General features: G+C 39.9%; 1 protein-coding gene across 1 annotated transcript in view; it reads right to left on the bottom strand.

Moving 5' to 3' along the window:
• The window catches only part of snx29 (sorting nexin 29), a 581,542-nt gene that overhangs the window by 479,931 nt on the left and 81,661 nt on the right, over positions 1-19,950 (bottom strand). Inside the window, exons 9-11 of the mRNA XM_063059095.1 lie at positions 9,357-9,481; positions 4,927-5,020; positions 4,647-4,726 (exon numbers count right to left, since the gene is read on the bottom strand). Of these exons, the coding sequence (XP_062915165.1) occupies positions 4,647-4,726; positions 4,927-5,020; positions 9,357-9,481 (299 nt within the window). The remainder of the gene's footprint in view (positions 1-4,646; positions 4,727-4,926; positions 5,021-9,356; positions 9,482-19,950) is intronic.

Below are 19,950 nucleotides of genomic sequence, written 5' to 3'. Positions count from 1 at the left end.
CTGCTTCTGCTTGGTACTGCGCAAGCTGTTATAATGCACAGTCGGTGTGAACGGCGTGAGAGTTAAATTGTAAAGTGAGCTTTTTTGACTATTTAAAAACGCTGTCATGACGTGCCGGAACAGATGTTTGTTGTTTTCTTGAACGCCACCACCTAACAATTTCAGAACAGACGGACTAGACTGAAGCCAGAACCGTTAGAAATGTACTCACCAAATACTTTGACCCATAGCTTACTGAATAAATAAGTATTCTCACTTCGCCCTGTTTTCTGTCCTTGCTTGTATGAAGGTATTTATGCAAGTACTTCTCTGACAATAGATGTACAACAGCCTAATGTAACATTGTATGACAATACAAGATAACGCTGATGCAGACGTTTTATACATTTAACAAGGTGCTTTATTAATGCAACAGAGTTAGTCAGTTTTTCAATGTTTGTCGTCAGCCGGGTCATACTGTCCGTGAACTCCCTGTCGGTTGCCTCCATACGCTCCAGTATTTATTTTTTTTAAGTTTTAAGTCCTCCTGCGCGAGAGCCAAGAGCATTTCCTTTTAAATGTTTCTACTCTGTAACTGGACAAACGCGCACTAAGTATACCGATTCCTCTTCGCTTGTTTTCTGTGTGCCCTGCGCATGCCCAGTAGAGGAGATTCGCCCAAATATCCGTCTAATGTGGACGGAGATATTTTGAAAAACACTTAGTGTGGACGCCTGTCGTTTTTACTCGAAACCGGCGTTTTCAGAATTATCCGGCGTAGTGTGGATGTAACCCAAGTTCTTCTGCTTCCTCAAGATCTCCTGCCCCTCCACCTCTCCTCGTATCATCCGCAAACATGGCCATAAAGCCATCAATTCCGTCATCCAAATAAATTCCATCATCTTACTAAAGTGGTAAATAAGCTAAGGCCTTAGCTCAATTTATTTAAGGTTTCATCACTAAGCAATAGGCTATTCAACTTAATAATTTTCATTTGAGGGCCAGCTTTGGCATCATATAGTGCAAGAACCAGATAAGTAAAACTCCGTAGCTTACTCTTTGAAAGTTCAGGCACCTGTCTATGAAGGAACAAAACTTATCAGAAATTATAAGTTGTTCTTCTGTTTGACCATCTTGAAGATATCCCATTATTCAGCTAGCAAAGTGGAAGCCATGAGCACCAAATGTACTTTCAACAGAAGCAATCTCACCCAAACAATGTCAGTGAGGCAAATCATATAGACACCCATTCCTGACTAAAACCCATGCATGACATTTTACTAAGGGCATTTGACCTCAAGGAGTCTTCAATATTAGTGCATCAAATTTTCAGGATTTAATTCTCGTTACATTTCTTCCACATTTTTTTTTTGCAGAAAGCTATACTTGGCTGTCAAGTTGCACATAACCAAAAAAAATCTAAAATATAAATCAAAGTCATTATTGTTTGTGGAAATTCAACCTAGTCTAAAAATTATCAAGTTGGCTGCAAACTTGAAAAATAACACAAATGCAAAATATACGTCAAACTACATGACTATCTTCTATCCATAAATTATTAAATGACTGGTATCTGGCATGTTATTTTTGAAAGAAAGCTTATTTTCCAAGTCATGATACTGACTCATGATTTATGCATAGTTTAAGACTGAAATTGTTTGGCCATGCTTACACTTTCAGGAAATTGAAGATTCTATTTCTATTCTTCTTTATTCAGTTATAGAAATGTCAACATACGGATGCAAAAATGCCAATTAATCACATCAATAACGATTTCAGCACCACAATATTTATTTTCTTCAGTCCAAAGTTTAGTGCACCAAAAGAAAAGCTTTTCCTGTGCAAGCTTTAATATCGAGAATATATTCCCTCTCCGGTCTTCCACATGACTGCCTAAGGGCAAAGATAGAGTTACAATTGTTCAATGTCCAAGTATAGTTCTCTTTCGGAATAAGAATGAACTGTCACGAGCTCAACTTTTACAAAACCCCAGGTAATAAATGCTAATTTTCATTCTGAGATAAGATCCATCTTAGAGTGATCATGCATGCTCCACAGTCTCTTTGTTGTGCTCTTAAGATGGTTTGAATCTATGCTTTTTACTTTCTGGTTTAAACGCATTCGAAATAACCAAACTGATGGCATTCCTGTTGTTGGAAGACTAGATTTTCATACAGATTGTGAATTTTAAGACAGTAATTGAAAATAATATACTATAGAAATCCACGAGTGAGATGGATGAAGGCATAATGATCTAAAAGCAAAGGTGGTGGAAGATGGAGGCTATGAGCAGAACTCAAGGCTGAAAGTGATCACAAATTTTAGACTAATTTACTTATAGCCATTACAAAAACAATGCTTTTCACAGATGAGGCAAAGAGTATTGAGATTGATGCATTGAATTACAATGCTCAAAGAAATGAATGCCTGAATCATACAGAACTGCAGAAAAACACAGTGGTGGTTAACACCATGGCTCTGATTAATGTGTTCACAAATTCTGTGCCTACACATTGCAACAAAGAAGAAAGAAACTACACTGGTACAACTGACTTCCCACTTTTCTGCCACACTCAGCACTGACACCAGGAGCAGTGCTCAAGTAAACTAACCCACTCCTTTAAATGCAGTCACCAACCTGAATTGAAATGATCCAATGTACTTCACTTATTGTAGAATGTACTTAATTAATAACACTGAAATGTCTTTTAGGCAAAATTATTTCTAAAAAATATTGATCAGAGACATTTAAAAGTTCAATAGTCTTTTACAGTAGCATGGGTCATCAAGATAGTCTGAGGCAGGGACCATGGATCACTGCCTGAGGCCTCATCATTACCCAAACCCATTGCCACTTCCTGCAAGCAGTTGTTAGAGGTAGAACTCCCATTCCACTAACCCTCCCAGAGTTGCAAATGATAAGTGTTGAGAAACAATGGTAACAGACAATTTAGTGAGCAGCCTAGTATCTGTATTCTATTCTGCAGAGAGAACTAGCAAATGAAACACAATGAACTATGGCTTGGCTTAACTTAACTTACTGCCCATTACTTCGCTGGCGTTTAGGGCACCAATGATGGCCCTCCAACTCTGTCCATCCATACCATTGCACACAAATATAGAAGGATTCCTCATTGCTATTTCTAACCCTGCCTCTAACTAATATAGCTCTCCAGGTTATTGCGACACACAAGCCTCCAAACCCTATGACAAGGTTGTGGTCCTCTTGGAGATCCATCTTGGCATGTGCTGGTAAATTTTGGAGATGACAAAGGGTTTCAGTTGCAAGGGGAAATAAGGTTAAAATAGATGCAGAGCTTGCAGGCCAGCTCAAAACATCAATAAACTGAGCATGAAAGCGTACAGAGCAGGAGATGGGGCGAAAGATTGAGGTTATTAGCAAGACTCCAAACAGAAAGGCTTTCATCCTGTTAGTGAAGAAAGAGAAAAAGTACCATCTTGACAATGATTTATAGAGGTAGTCATACATCATTTCTATTATCTCAGGGTTACCATGCATATAAAACGGAAAGACTGTACCAAGATGATAAACAACCTAGACAAACATTATAAGAATCAGTGTCCTTGTTTGAACATATTTTTGGATTACAAGTTCAGAAACGTTGTACTGACAAAATGTCGAGTTTGCATGTTCTCACTGTGACTGCGTAACTTTCCTCTGGGTTCTCCAGTTCCCTCCCACATCCCAAAAATGTGCAGGTTGAAAGGCTAATTGGACAATGTAAGTTGTCTCTTATGTGCAAGTGAGCACGATAATCTGGTTGGGAATGTGGGGAGAATAAAATGGGTTGGAGTAAAATTCATGTGAAAAATAGGTATTTTGAAGGTCTCAAGAGTACTCTGTGGGCATAGAGGCTTGTTTTCACGCTGCACCACGCTATGGCTCTAATGTACAGAGGATATATACGGTATTTAAAAATGTTTATATGAATAAAAATGGTTTATATTCATAGATCAATAAAGCACAGAACAAGCCCTTTGGCCTACAGTAACGTGGAGATTGATAGGTTTTTGATTAGTCAGGGCAACAAAGTTTAAGTCAGGGAAGAAGACTAGAGAACAGGGTTAAGAAGGATAATAAATCAGCCAGGTAGAATGGCGGAGCAGACTCAATGGACCAAACGACTTAATTCTGCTCCTATGTCTTATGGTCGTAAGATCTATATCCCTCCATTCATTGCATATGCATGTACCTATCTGAAAGCCTTCTGAATGCCTCTATCATATCTTCTTCCTCTACCACCCCTGTGCAGAAAAAAAATTTGCACAGACAACCCCTTTATTCTTTCTTCTTCTCAATCTTTGTCCTCTTGTATTTGACTTAAAGCTTTGCGCTCTAGTATTCTATACTCTGCTCATGGAATGAATATCCCTGTTACTTGATAAAAGGTTTACCAGGTAAATGGCTTACAGCAACCTCAAAGGACAACCTCCCTTCTTTTGGAGCTGGTAAACTGTTTGAATCTGCAGTCAATATTCACCACAAAGAAGCCCTAAACCTTTAATTTTTAGTTGAAAGCTGATAACTTTCTCATTGAACTCAGAAACACTCTATGTGGTTGGTTATTCATCAAAACGAAATTATTTTTATTTTCAAAAGATTAACAAATTAAAAAAACTCCAAAATATTTTGTGCAATTACTCACCTACAGTCATCGATTCTGGGACAGCAGTTGCTGGCAAAAGACCACTAACGCTGGCCTGAAGAGGAGGACTGACTTCAGTACTGTGTGAGGCAAACAATATAGTACATCAGGAAACAAAATTTACCTTACCATCAAGAGTATTCAGTAAAAGAAGCCACTGTGGCCTCTGAAAATTTATTTCATACTGTATAGCTTGGCATGATGGATAGCAACTAGAATATTTCTGAAAAGGAAATCAACCACCAAAGCAATAGTCAATGAGAAGTACATTAAATATTACCTGTACTGAAATTGGGATCCTTTCTGGGCAAGTTCAACAGCAAGTGTGGCATTTTCATGTTCATCGCAGTATACCAAGTTATCAGAAGTGCCATCTGCAATACAATATTACTTAAATAATTTAGCTACACATTAATTAGGAACAGAGAAAATACAAATAGCTCCACTTATGACAATCCATTTCCTTCAACAAAGTAATTTTCTCAATTTACACAGATCCATTTATTACATACTGGCAGACTTTGAGAAAAAAAACTTGCCGGGTACTTGTTATTATGCACAACCTTTCAGTGTGAGCAATAATTTTAAAGATAGTTTAATTATGACAGTGCACAAATCTTATAAATTCAGAACTGAAAATGTCATATGCATTTCATCGTATCATTTTCAAAAAGCACTGACTGCCAGCCATAACTCAGATCAAACCTGCTTAATTTGCAGTGCTAGCTACCATCTATAATCAACTGCAGGGAGCAGTTACACAAATATCACTGCACATTAACACAAAACTCAAATCCACTGTATTGAAATATTTTCACTTTGCTATTTTCAAGACAATTTACATGCTCAATTTCAGGATGAAATTATAATTTTGGCTGAAAAACAGGTTAACTGCATTGGACCTAGATCTCACATCTATAAATAAAATGGTGATTAAATATAAAATTGGAATTTGCTTATTATTGTCGCATATAGGAAGGTAATCTGTGGTATTCACCACTGGCAATCCAGAATCCTTCAAGTAGTCCAGGTACAACCTACAGAAGGCTATCATGAGAACGAAAAGGACGTTACATATGAAGCTAGGATACAATCAGATGCACAATATCTTTGCTGGTGTTTGCACGCCATTACCTTTTATAAAGCAAAACAGTATAAATCACAGTGATGCTTCATTCCCTGATGACCTCAACACCTTTTATGCATGTTGAAAAGAAGGATAAAACTACACCTGTGCAAATCTCTGGCAACCTCATGAACTCTATCTTGGAGGCTTTCAAGATGGTGAACCCTCACAAGGCATCAAGCGCTTATGCCACTCCTCGTAGGCTACGAAAACCTGTGCTGAATAATTGGCTGCGGTGGTCAAAGACATCTTCAAGCTCTCACTGCTACAGTCTGAGGTTACCACCAGCTTCAAAAGGACATTGATCATACTGCTACCCAAGAAGAGCTGCCTCAATGACAGTCACCTGGTAGCACTCAAATCTACTGCGATGAGCAGCTTTGGGAGGTTGGCAATAACTGGAATTAACTCTTGCCTAAACTAGAACCTGGATCTGCAGCAATCTGCCTATTACCACAACATGTACAGCAGATGTAATCCCAATGCTCTCCACTCTGCTTTGGAACACCTGGGCAACAGCAATATATACGTCAGACTCTGCAGTTAAGAGCTCAGTGTTCATGACCATCATCCCCTCACTACTAATCAACAAGTTTCAAAACCTGAACCTCTGTACCTCCCTGTGCAATTGGCTTAACTTCCTCAGCAGGACAGAAAATCCAGATTGGTAATAATATGTCCTCCTTACTGATAATTAACACAGATATACCTCAAGAATGCCTACTTAGCTTACTTTTCTACTCTCTCTCTATACACTCATGACTGTGTGACAAGGCACAGCTTGAGTGCATTCTACAAATCTGCCACTGTTGTTAGCAGAATCTGAGATGGCAACGAGAAGGCATAGAGGAGAAAGACAGATTGGCTGGTTGAACGGTGCTGCAACAGCAACCTCACACTCAATGTCAGCAAGTCCACGTATTTGATTGTGAACTTCAGAAAGATGTAGTCAGGTGAACACACAACAGCTCTCATTGAGAGGTCAGCAGTGGAAAGGGTAAGCAGCTTCAAGTTCCTAGGTACCAACATCTCAGATACACTATCCTGGGACCAACACATTGGTGCAATCACAAAGAAGGCATGGCAGAAGCTATACCACGAGAAGTTTGAGCAGATATGGTATGGCACCAGAGATTCTAGCAAATTTGCACAGATGTACAATGGAGAGCATTCTAACAGGTTGCATCACAGCCTGGTTTGGAGGCTCCAGTGCACAGGATCAAAAGAGGCTGCTCCTTCACAGACACAACCGCCCCCCCCCCCCCCACCATCATGGACACCTTCGAAAGGCGGTGCATCACAAAGGCAGTAACCAACATTAAAGACCTCCATCATCCAGGACATGCCCTCTCCTCCTTCTCTTCTACTACCTTCAGCAAGAAGGTACGAGAGCCTGAAAACCCCTTCCCAACATTTTAGAAACAGCTTCTTCCCCTCCACCATCAGATTTCTGAATGGTCCAGGGACCCAGAAACACTACCTCACTATTCCTCTTTTGTACTATTTGTTTTTTATAACTTATAGCAATATCTTATGTCTAACATTATACTGCTATCACAAAATAATGAATTTCCCAACACGTCAGTGATAATAAAACCGATTCTGAAAAGTGTAGCTTGCATGTTTTTCATACAGATCAGTTCATTACAAAGTGCATCAAGGTAGTACAAGGTAGGACAATAACAGATGCAGAATAAAGTGTATCAGCTACAAAGAAAATGCAATGCACGTGGACAATAAGGTGCAAAGTCCGAACTAGCAAGGATATAAGGTCAAGTCTATCTTATCGTACTAGGGAAATATTCAAACATTAACAGCAGGGTAGAACCTGCCCTTGAGCATGCTGGTACAGATTTTCACGTCTTTGTATCATCTGCCTAATGGCAGAGGGGAGAAGAGAGAATGTCTAGGGTGGGTAAGATCTTTGATTATGATGAGGCAGTGAGAAGTATAGGCAGAGTTCATGGAAGGAGACTGGATTACGTGATGTGCTGAGTTACGTCCACCATCCTCTGCAGTTTTTGGTGGTCATCAGCAGAACAGTTGGCACATCAAATAGTGATGCACTCATACAGAATGCCTTTTATGCTGCTTTGATAAATTGGCAAGAGTTGGCGGGAGCATGCCAAATTTCTTTAGCCTCTTGAGAATGTACAGGAGTTGGTGAGCTTTTTTGGCCATGGCATCTACGTGGTTGGACTAGGACAGGCCACTGGTGAAATTCACTTCTACAAGCTTAAAATGTACTAAGAGTAAAACTCCATCAGTTTGTTGATTATCACATAACATCCTGTCAATAACTAAACTGAGATTTTAAAAGAATCAAAGAACAGACACAATGGGTCAGCCATGGTTCCAAAGTGAGCTATCAGTTTAGGTACTGGATCAGAAGATTTGTTGTAGGTCCATGATATGCTGAGCAACAGATATTGTTGTATGTCACTCTGCTGCATTGTTGGACACGACAGCATAGTTTAGTTCTGCTGTGATTCACCAGAATTACCTACTGAAGAACAATTTACACATTTAATTGAATGGGGACTTCACACCTAGATATGAAAGGGGGGGGGGGGAAAATAATTTTCTACTTCAATTTTTACTTTAATACTATTTCTAAATAGAAACAGCTTTTATCTACTGCAATTTTAATAGTCTTGAGGTATTTTAAGACATCAGGAGGCAATGAAAAACTGAAACAAATTTCTGATAACTTTGACAGGACAGCTCTTTGACAGGAGAGCTCTACACCAAATTCTCGTATCTTGTCCAAGGTTCTTACAGTCAACCCACAGAAGTGCATTGCCTTCACCTTTCTCACCACTGACGACTGGACACTCAACTGGCCCCCCACTTCAGGCAACGGAGATTCCACATACCAGCTGAACCAGCTCAATTCAACTCACTGTTAATTTTCTTAATATTATTCTCTGATGAAATTTTAACAAGAAACTTATTCCAGCTTGAAAATTGTGAACCTTGCAGATTTTCACTCTAATAATTAAGCCTTTGTTAAGAAAACTATTCTTTATTTGACATTTTACATGTTAAAACACCTCAGTTCAAATGAATGAATGCTTCACCGTTGCATCTGAGTAAGGAGGAAAAAGAAAAACGCACTGTAATTTGCCCTGATCTAGCTTAGTTTTAAGATTCAAGATTCAGATTCAAAACTTTATTGTCATTCTAACCATACATCAGCCCTGCAGGGCAGAATGAGACAGCGTTTCTCAGGGGCAGTGCAATCATAACATAACAAACGCAACACTAAATAATAAACATAACAATAAATAGTAAAACACAACAGCCACATGTCAGTTAAAATCAGTTATAAGTGTCCAGTGCAAGTTAAAAGTTTATTTGATAAAGATATCCATAAAGAAGACACTCAAAGCAGACAAAATAATGAGAATGAAAGGAAAACACGTAGGGAAAAAATCTGTTCTTCAAAAGAGGTCAATGATGCATTATTAAAAAAATGGAATGCAATGCCTGATTTTGAATAGGTGATCATACTTTAATGAAGCACCAGAGGGAGCTACAGGCTAATAAAGAATCATCATCAATCACTGTTTTCATGTGCTTACCAGACTGAGAGCAGGATCCAACTGCAATGACTGGAAAGAGGATATCAGAACTGTCATTGTCATTCAGAACTTGTAACGTATTCCAGCTGGACATCTGTGAAATGGAGATATTTTCCACAAGTGGTCTGAAGGATTGAAAAACATAACAAAATGTTATATGAAAATTTGGGGAAAAAATCAGCAAGGATTTTCAAATAAAGCAAAGATAAAACAAGAATATATTTTGAAAAAATGCAAATCATCTCCCAGGGCATCAATCAAAACCTCTTTCTCTCCTGCAACAGTCTGCTCACTTTTCACTCGAATTCTTTCACATGTGTATGCTTCAACATTTATTTTGAATCTGATTCCTGACATTCAATGCGCAGGATACTTTTTAACTGAGAGAAACAGATCTATTACATAATCAGACAACTTCATTACTTTTGCTACCTCAGGACATTCTATTAAAGGAGTACTGATTCACATTATATTTTGAAAATTAAAAAGGTTCCCATTGTCATTAATCTTGGAAAGTTCCAAGCAAGTTACAGAATAAAATTATAACACAGAAGACCAGAGAATTTTTTTCTATTTGTCTGAACATACATATTGAAATTCTAAATCTTAGATTCAATCTCAGTCAGATTAGGAACTAAAATCTTCCCAATTAAAATTATGATCTAAAATGATACAACAGCACCAAAAGATTTACATTTCATAACTTAAAGTTTAATAACTACTTTCATTCAGAAGGAATAAACAACTGGTGAAAGAACCCACCAATTAAATAACTTGACCACTTCGTACTGTGTCTTCCAATAATTTACTAAATAATTAGCTGCTGCTACTGGGATGTATTAGAATTATTTTACCACCTTAAAAATGCATGTTAAATTTTGTTTAAATCTAACCTGGAATATTTCCCACAACCCAATATATTTAAGGGCTCTAACAGATGATAAAACATGGGCAAAATATACATTAAATGTTATTTTACTTTAATGATGAACCATAATACTTCCCATTTTTGCTATCACATGTAAAAATCCTTTCAAGAATGGTGAAAAAATATGTATAGTACCTATTGCTAGTAGCCATCATAGTTAAATTAAAAGAAAAATCAATTAATATGAATAAAAAGTCTGGCATTTCACTTAATCTTTCAAATTCTAGTCAGCAGGATAATAATGAACAAATAACAAACCCTTATTGATTTTAATACCATTCATAATTAATTATTAAAGAGAAAATATCAGCAAAATAAATTTAAAATTTTACTTTTGTTTGTATTCATTCAGGTGAATGTGGTCATCTCCAGGAGGTTTAATAAAACACAGGACAGCATGGTAGCATAGTGATTAGCGCAACGTTTTACAGTAGCCAGCTGTAAGATTGGGGTTTGATTCCCACTGTTGTCTGTACATTCTCCCCATGACCTCATGGGCTTCCTCTGGGTATTCCAATTTCATCCCACATTCCAAAGATGTAAGGTTAGGGTTAGTGAATAATGACCATACTATGTCGGCCCCAAAACCGTGGCACGCGGCCTCTCAGGTGAATGATATCTGTAATCTGTCAAGTAGGGGACCGTGCACAATTCTGATTTGATGGAGACAGATGTGAAAGTATGGAGGAACATCTGGCGAAACTTCTGAAATGCCCGCTTCGCTGCCGCTGCTACTGTGTGGTAACCAGAATCTCCAGAGCAGAAGGCCCCGACTCCTCGGCTTTGCTTGTTTTGGCGGCCGGGGAGAGGTCGAAGGCGCTCAGTAGAGGATGGCGCTCAGGAGGCTATATCGGAGGGGCTGGTCGGAGGCTCGAAGTTTTCGGATGGACGGACTCTGAGTCGGCTGTGGTCGGCTGCTTCCAAGGCATCGGCAGTTGTCGGTGCCTTGGAGGTTTATGGCAGGGAGTTTCTCCCTTTTGCTGCCTGCTATCAAGGACCCGGGAGTTGATCGGGACTTGAGACTTTTTTTTTACCGTGCCCATGGTCTGTTTTTTTTATATCATATTATGGTATTGTTTTGCACTGCTGTAACTATATGTTATAATTATGTGGTTCTGTCAGTGTTAGTCTTTGGCTTGTCCTGTTTTCTGTAATATCACTCTGGAGGAATATTGTATCATTTCTTAATGCATGTATGCATTGCTAAATGACAATAAAAGAGGACTGAGTGTTCCCATAATCCTAATCTTGTCTTATTTGATTTGATGCAAAACAATGGATTTCACTGTGTTTAACTGATGTACATGTGACAAATAAAGCTAACCTAAAAAAAAATCTATTTAATGTTCATTGCCATTGCCTCTGATTCAAAGAAGCAGGGATAGGTGAATGTCAATGGTGCCTCTGGAGTTACATACAAGACAGACCAGTAAGGGAGGACAAATTTCCTTCCCTGGAGGTAATGAGTGAAACAGAATTTTTTTTTTTTTTTTTTTTTTTTAAACCATCAATCCACTGCTTTCATTCATGCCACTGCCCTTTTTAAATTCTAGGTTAATTTAATTAAAATTTGACAGCAATCATGATCAATTTGAACTCATTCTTAGAATAATGGTCCACACTTAATGATACTGTTCCAGTGACTGAACCATTGAATTATGGTACCTCATAATACCCAATTGCTACAATACAACTATATTTGAAATGATTTATGGATACCACGTGCTAAAATTGAACAATCTGAATTTTCTCTGAACAGATTATCTTACCATCAGCAATCTGACATTTCAAATGTGATTTGTGCAACAGAGAAGAGATAGACAAAATTAATGTGAAAGGTTAAACTTCTGATGATAGATACTTAGTCTTGGTTTTTAAAAAGTCACATTTTTATCTATGAGTTTAACGTTTAGAATATTTGCATACTCAATATTATGAAGTTAAAGAATTGTGGGCTTGTTATCAGAGCATGACAGAGGGGTTTCAGTGAGATGTGAAATATAGATCTGCACCCAGAAGAAACAGCGTCAGAATATGGAAATCCAGTAGGGTATCAGTTCCTCAAGCTTGTCCACCATTCAATTAGATCTAGTCCATATGAAGCTCAACATTCATCTGCTTTTGCTTGATAAACTTAATTAAATGTTTTCAACTGTTGCCCCTAAATATTAAAATAGTTTCTTTATTCCAAACTTTAAACTGTTTCTCTCCATTGATTATTTGAAATCGTTCATCTTAAACATCTCAATCGCATAACTCCTCAGTTTTCCATACCAAAGAGATATCATGGAAATACAGTCGTCCCTCGCTATCCGCGAGGGATTGGTTCCAGGACCCCCCTCGGTTACCAAAATCCGCAGATGCTCTAGTCCCTTATATAAAATGGCGTAGTATTTGCATATAACCTACGCACATCCTCCCATATACTTTATATCATCTCTAGTTTACTTATAATACCTAATACAACACAAATACTATGTAAATAGTTGTTATACTGTATTGTTTAGGGAATAATGACAAGAAAAAAAGTCTGTACGTTCAGTACAGACACAACCATCGTAGCTCTTCTGGGAACGCTGATGCTGCCTTGGCATCAGCCGCTGCCGATTCTCCCGTGATCTTTAAGTTCTTGAGGCTGTAGTGCTTTACATAGCTAGCCAGCCATCCCTTACTAGTCTTAAGCTTCTTCCTCTCGCTCACAATACAAGTAGCGAACAAACAAGAAGCGAGGTGAACAAAGCTCAAACAACAAGTGCTGGAGAGAGACTGAGGATCTGTGAAATGGTGGGAGGCTACAGCAGGGTATGCCTACACATCATTTCATTCGCGTGGATTCAGCGTAGTGCTCGACGCGTGGCAAATTCAAGTTCTGTTTTTCGGAACTTCCTGGAATTTTTTTCCCGAATATTTTCGATCCACGGTTGGTTGAATCCACGGATGCGAAACCCGTGGATATGGAGGGCCGACCATAACATTTATCATTCAACTCTTTAAAGTTTCGTATTATTCTATGGAATTTGCACTGGTCCCAATATAGAAATACATTGTTTTTGATATAGCATGCCAAGAATGAAAACCTCAACATGCAAACTAACCACAGCTCCCTTCTACAAAACTTTAGATTAGATTACATTCAACTTTATTGTCATTGTGCCGAGTACAGATACAAAGCCAATGAAATGCATTTAGCATCTGACCAGAAATGCAAAGAAGTGTTATTTACAAAACAACTGCGAATAAAAAAAGTGCTACAGCACACAAATATGAAAGTACTGAGACAGTACAATACGGATGCAATACTGCTTAGCGCTGTGATGAGAGGTTCAGCAGTGTCACAGCCTCAGGGAAGAAGCTCTTCCTGTGCCTACTGGTGCAGGAGCGGAGGCTCCTGTAGCACCTACCAGATGGGAGGAGAGTAAAAAGTCCATGGTTATGCATCCCTGATAATCCTTTTCGCCCTGCCCAGGCAGCGTTTATGGTAGATGTTCTCAATGGTGGGCAACTGGGTGCCGATAATCCGCTGGGCAGTTTTCACCACATGCTGGAGGGCTTTGCCGTCCAATACGGGACAATTGCCCTACCACACTGAGATGCAGTTGGTGAGTATGCTCTCAATGGTACAGCGGTAAAAGTCCATCAGTATCCTGGGACAGAGGTGAGCTTTCTTCATGCTCTGCAGGAAATAAAGGCGCTGTTGCGCCTTTTTGATCAGGATAGAGGAGTTCAGGGACCAGCTGAGATCCTCGGAAATGTGAACACCAAGGAATTTGAAGCTTGATACATGCTCCACTACAGTTCTGTTGATGTAGATGGGGATGTGAGTGTGACTCCTGGCATGCCTGAAGTCCACAATGATCTCCTTGGTCTTCTGGGTGTTAAGGGCCAGATTGTTGTCGGCACACCACGCAGCCAGGTGCTGGACCTCGCTCCTGTTGGCTGTCTTGTCATCCCCTCTGATCAGACCAACCACCATGGTGTCGTCTGTGAACTTGATTACGGAGTTAGAACCATGTACAGGAACGCAGTCACAGGTGGAAAGAGAGTACAGAAAAAGGGCTCAGCACACAGCCTTGAGGCACGTCGGTGTTCAGGATGAGAGTGGAGGAGGAGGTTGTCTAACTTAACTGATTGGGGTCTGTTAGTCATGAAGTCCAAGATCCTATTGCAGAGTGATATGCTGATACCAAGCTGGTGAAGTTTGGTGATCAGCTTGGAGGGGATCACAGTATTGAATGCCGAACTAAAGTCAATGAACAGCATTCTGATGTAAGAGTTGGGGCTGTCCAGGTGGGTCAGGGCAGAGTGAAGTGCCGTGGAAATGGCATCCTCTGTTGACCTGTTGGTGTGATAGACAAAGTGATGGGGGTCCAGGGTAGAGGGCAGACAGGATTTCAGATGTGATAGAACCAGTCTCTCAAAGCACTTTGCAATGATGGGGTTGAATGCAACTGGACGGAAGTCATTCAGGCCCGTGGCAGTGGAATGCTTCGGCACTGGCACGATGGTGGCGATCTTGAAGCTTGTGAGGCTAACTGTCTGGGCTGGAGACAGATTAAAACTCTTACTGTGCTGATCAGCTTAATTTTACTGATGAACTTGGATTTCTTCATCCTATTCAACAATATCGCTTAAGCATTAAAACACAAACAACTGGGGCAAAAAAAAATATCCTGCCAAATGGAATACATTTGATCTATCCACGGTTTCCACTTCCCATACCCAACACGATTCCTGATCCATGTTTAAATATTTATTTTACATTTTGGCATCACTTTGTCTCTACCTGACTGCTGACCCTATCTATGCCTTTCAATTTTTAAAAACCTCCATCAGGTCTCCCTTTAGCGTCCGCCACTCTAAGCGTAACAACCCAAGTTTGTTCCACCTGTCCTTATAGATCATACCCTTTAATCCAGTCAGTAACCTGCTAATCATCCTCTGCACCTTTTCCACAATCTCCACATTAAAGGTGGGGTCAAATTGGCATATAAGAGGGAGATTGAAAATGGTGCCACAACTACCACCTCTCACCAAACATCAGTAAATCCAAACAGCAGATTACCAAGTACAGGAGGACGAAACCGAAGCTCCATTAGCCACTGCTGATTAGGGAATTCGAGGTGTAGAGGGTCAATAACTTTAAATTCTGTGGCATTTCTATATCAGAGGATCTGTCCCTGGACCACCACAAAGGCAGCACAATAACGCCTCTACTTTCTTAGAAGTTTGCACAGATTCAGGATGTCATCTGAAACTTTTGACAAGCCTCTGTAGATGAACAGTGGAGAGCATCCTGACTGGTTTTATCATGGCTTTATAAAGAAACACCAATACCCAAAAATGGAAAAACCTATAAAAGTGGTGGATAAAGCCCAGTCCACCACAGGAATTTGAGCACAGGAGTGATGCCACAAGAAAGCAGCATCTATCATCAAGGACCCCTACCATCCAGGTCATGCTCTCTTCTCACTGCTGCCATCATGAAGGAGGTACAGGAGCCTTGGATCACACACCACCAGATTCAGGAATAATTATCCTTCAAATATCAGGCTCCTGACCAAGTGTGGATAACTTCACTCATCTCAACTCTGAACTGATTTTCATAACTTATCTACTCACTTTCAAGGACTCCACAATCCAAATTTTCTGTAATATAGGAAATCAGGTTTATGAATAGGCTGATTTAAACTTAGACATTAGCCAAAAGGAGATGGACTGAACAAGTTGACTGATCTACCCTCTGATTAACTGACAGAATTTTTTGGGAGGTAATGTCGACTCAGACCATGAGAGGCCTGCATCAGGCATTTTCATGCCTTATAAGGAGCAGATTGGGCGCCACTCCTCGCACAGACACCAGAGCAATGTGTGGTTAAGTGCCTTGCTCAAGGACACAAACACGCTGCCACAGCTGAGGCTCGAACTAGCGACCTTCAGATCACTAGACGAACGCCTTAACCACTTGGCCACGTGCCCAACTGACAGAAACTGTGACTTATCTAAGTTTGAATGTCAGACAATCCTACTGATATAACAAGAGGAAAAGTGAACGTTAAGGCAGCTAAACAGACACTGAAGATTTTCAATTGATATACAGTAGATATAAAAAGTATTCAGCCTCCTTGGAAGTTTTCATGTTTTATTGTTTTGCAACATTGAATCACAGTGGATTAAATTTCTTGGCACTGATTAACAGAAAAAGACTTTTCTGTGAAAGTGAAAACAGATTTCCACAAGGTGATCTAAATTAATTACAAATATAAAACACAAAAATAATTGCTTGCACAAGTATTCACCCCCCACCCTTTAATATGACACACCAACTCACTGGTGCAGCCAACTGGTTTCAGCAGTCACATAATTAGTTAAATGGAGATCTGTTTTTGGAGACCCATGTGTAGCTTCACGGTGTTTCAATTGATTGTAGTAAAATTACACCTGTTTCTGGAAGGTCCAACTGCTGATGAGTCAGTATCCTGGCAAAAACTACACCATGAAGACAAAAGAACACTCCAAACAACTCCGAGAAAAGGTTATTGAAAAGCACAGCTCAGGAATTGGATATAAGAAAATTTCCAAGTCACTGAATATCCCTTGGAGTACAGTTAAGTCAATCATCAAGAAATGAAAAGCGTATGTCACAGCTGTAAGTCTGCCTAGAGTAGGCCATCCTCAAAAATTGAATGACCGTACAAGGGAACGTGAGCCAAACACTGCACATCATCAAAAACACACCATCCCTACCATGAAGCAATGAGGTGGCTGCATCATACTATGGGGATGCTTCACAGCAGCAGGGTCTGGAAAGCTAAAGAAGGTAGGGGGGTCAAATGAACGCAGCAAAAAAACAAGGAAATCCTGGAGGAAAACCTGATTCAGTCTGCAAGACTACTGTGACTTAAGAGAAGATCTGTTTGCCAGCAAGATAATGACCCCCCAAGCAAAAAGCTAAAGTTACACAAGAATGGCTTAAAAACAACAAATTTAATGTCCTGGAGTGGCCAAGTCAGAGCCCAGACCTCAATCCAATTGAGAATTTGTGGCTGAACTTGAAAAGTGCCGTTCACTCATGGTCCCCATGCAATCTGACAGAGCTTGTGCAGTTCTGTAAAGAATAGGGAAAAACTGTAGTGTCCAGATTAGCAAAGCTGATAGTCTGTCTATCTATACAGACTCAAGGCTGTAATTGCTGCCAAAGGTGCATCTACTAAATACTGACTTGAAGTGGGTAAATATTTATGCAATAAATTACTTTGTGTTTTATATTTGTAATTTATTTAGATCACTTTGTAGAGATCTGCTTTCACTGACACGAAGGAGTCTGTTTTTATTGATCAGTGTCAAAAAAAGCCAAATTACATCCACTGTGATTCAATGTTGTAAAGCAATAAAACATGAGAACTGCCAACTGGGTGAATATTTTTATAAGCACTGTATACTGTACAATGAATAATTATGCTTCATTGATACCACGGCAGGTTGTTACTGAATATTCTAAACAATAAGTTTAGTATTTTAATCTTTGGAAAACCTGAAATGCCTTGGCCTTCAGCAAGGCCTTTGACAAGTACCTATTTGACAGGCTGGTGTATAAGGTTAGGTCCCATGGAACACAGGGAGGGCTCAGTGATTTAGAATTGGCTTGGAGGTAGGAAGCAGAGAATGATGATTGAAGGTCATTTCTTGGAATGGAGACTGGTGACTAGTGGTATGCCACAGGAGTTCTTTCAGGGACTCTTCTTTATATAAATAATTTGGAAGTGGATGAACAAGACTTAATCAGCAAGTTTGCAGATGACACAAAATTAGGAAGTGCTGTTGATAGTGGATAAGGTTAACATAGATTACAAGGGGATCTTGATCAGTTAGAGAAGTGGATCGAAGAGTGACAAATGCATTTCAATACAAACAAATATGTGATGCCTTTTTGAAAGTCAAGCCAGTGTAGGACTTACACTATGTATGGTAGGATATTGTAGTGTGAAAGGAACAGAGGGACCAAGGAGACAAATGCATAGTTTGTTACAAGCGTTGTCAATGGTAGATAGGATGGTGAAAAAAAGTGTTTAGCACTGAGTGTAGGAGCTGGAAAATTGATGAGGCTGCACTTGGAGTACTGCTTATAGTTTTGGTCATCCTGTTATAGGAAAAATGCAGTTGAACTAGAAAAAGTGCAGAAAAGATTTGTGAGGATGTTGCCAGGACTAGAGTGAGAGGTTGACCAGGCTAGATCTTTATTCCTTGGAACATAAGACCATAAGACATAGAAGCAGAATTAGGCCATCTGGCCCATCAAGTCTGCTCCACCATTCAATCATGGCTGATCTTTTTTTACCATCTCCCCCTCAACCCTAGTTCCTGGCCTTCTCCCCGTAACTTTTGATGCCATGACCAATCAAGAACCTACCAATCTTTGCCTTAAATACATCCTTCAACCCAGCCTCCACAGCGGCATGTGGCAACAAATTCACCACCCTTTGGCTAAAGAAATTTCTCTGCATCTGTTTTGAAAGGGTGCCCCTCTATCCTGAAGCTATGCCCTCTTGTCCTAGACTCTCCCACCATGGGAAACATCCTTTCCACATCTACTCTGTCTAGGTCTTTCAACATTCAAAAGGTTTCAATAAGATCCCACCTCATCCTTCTGAATTCCAGTGAATACAGACCCAGAGCCATCACACATTCCTCGTATAGCCCTATCATTCCTGGAATCATCCTTGTGAACCTCCGCTGGACACCCTCCAACGCCAGCACACCTTTACTAAGATGAGGGGTCCAAAACTGTTCACAATACTCAAGGCAAGACCTCACCAGTGCCTTATAAAGCCTCAGCATCATATCCTTGCTCTTGTATTCTAGACCTCTTGAAATGAATGCCAACATGGCATTTGCCTTCGTCAGCTCTGACTCAACCTGCAAGTTAACCTTCAGGGTGTTTTGCACAAGGACTCCCAAGTCCCTCGGCATCTCAGATTCCTGGATTTTCTCCCCGTTTAGAAAATATTCCACACATTTATTTCCACTACCGAAGTGTATTACCATGCATTTTCCAACACTGTATTTCACTTGCCACTTTCTTGCCCGTTCTCCTAATCTCTAAGTGCTTCTGCATCCTACCGATTTCCTCAACACTACCTGCCTCTCCACCAGTCTTCATATCATCTGCAAACTTGGCAACAAAGCCATCTATTCCATCATCTAAATCCTTTACATACAGCATAAAGTGGTCCCAACACCGACCCCTGCGGAACACCACAAGTCACTGGCAGCCTACCAGAAAAGGATCCTTTTATTCCCATTCGCTGCCTCCTACCAATCAAATGCTCTAACCATGTTAGCAACTTTCCTGTAATACCATGGGTTCTAACTTGGTAAGCAGCCTCATGTGTGGCACATGGTCAAAGGCCTTCTGAAAGTCCAAATATACAACATCAGCTGCATCCCCCTTATCTATCCCACTTGTAATCTCCTCAAAGAATTCCAACAGGTTCGTCAGTCAGGATTTTTCCTGAAGGAAACTATGCTGGCTTTGTACTATCTTGTCTGTGTCACTGAGTACTCCATCACCTCATCCTTAACAACTGACTCCTACATCTTCCCAACCAATGAGGTCAGGGTAACTGGTCTGTAATTTCCTTTCTGCTGCCTTCCTCCTTCCTTAAAGAG

The sequence above is a fragment of the Mobula hypostoma genome, chromosome 9 (genome assembly GCF_963921235.1).
Source record: "Mobula hypostoma chromosome 9, sMobHyp1.1, whole genome shotgun sequence".
Lineage (NCBI taxonomy): Eukaryota > Metazoa > Chordata > Chondrichthyes > Myliobatiformes > Myliobatidae > Mobula > Mobula hypostoma.
Note: the sequence above shows the minus strand (reverse complement) of the source record. Positions and strands in the feature narration are given on the sequence as shown.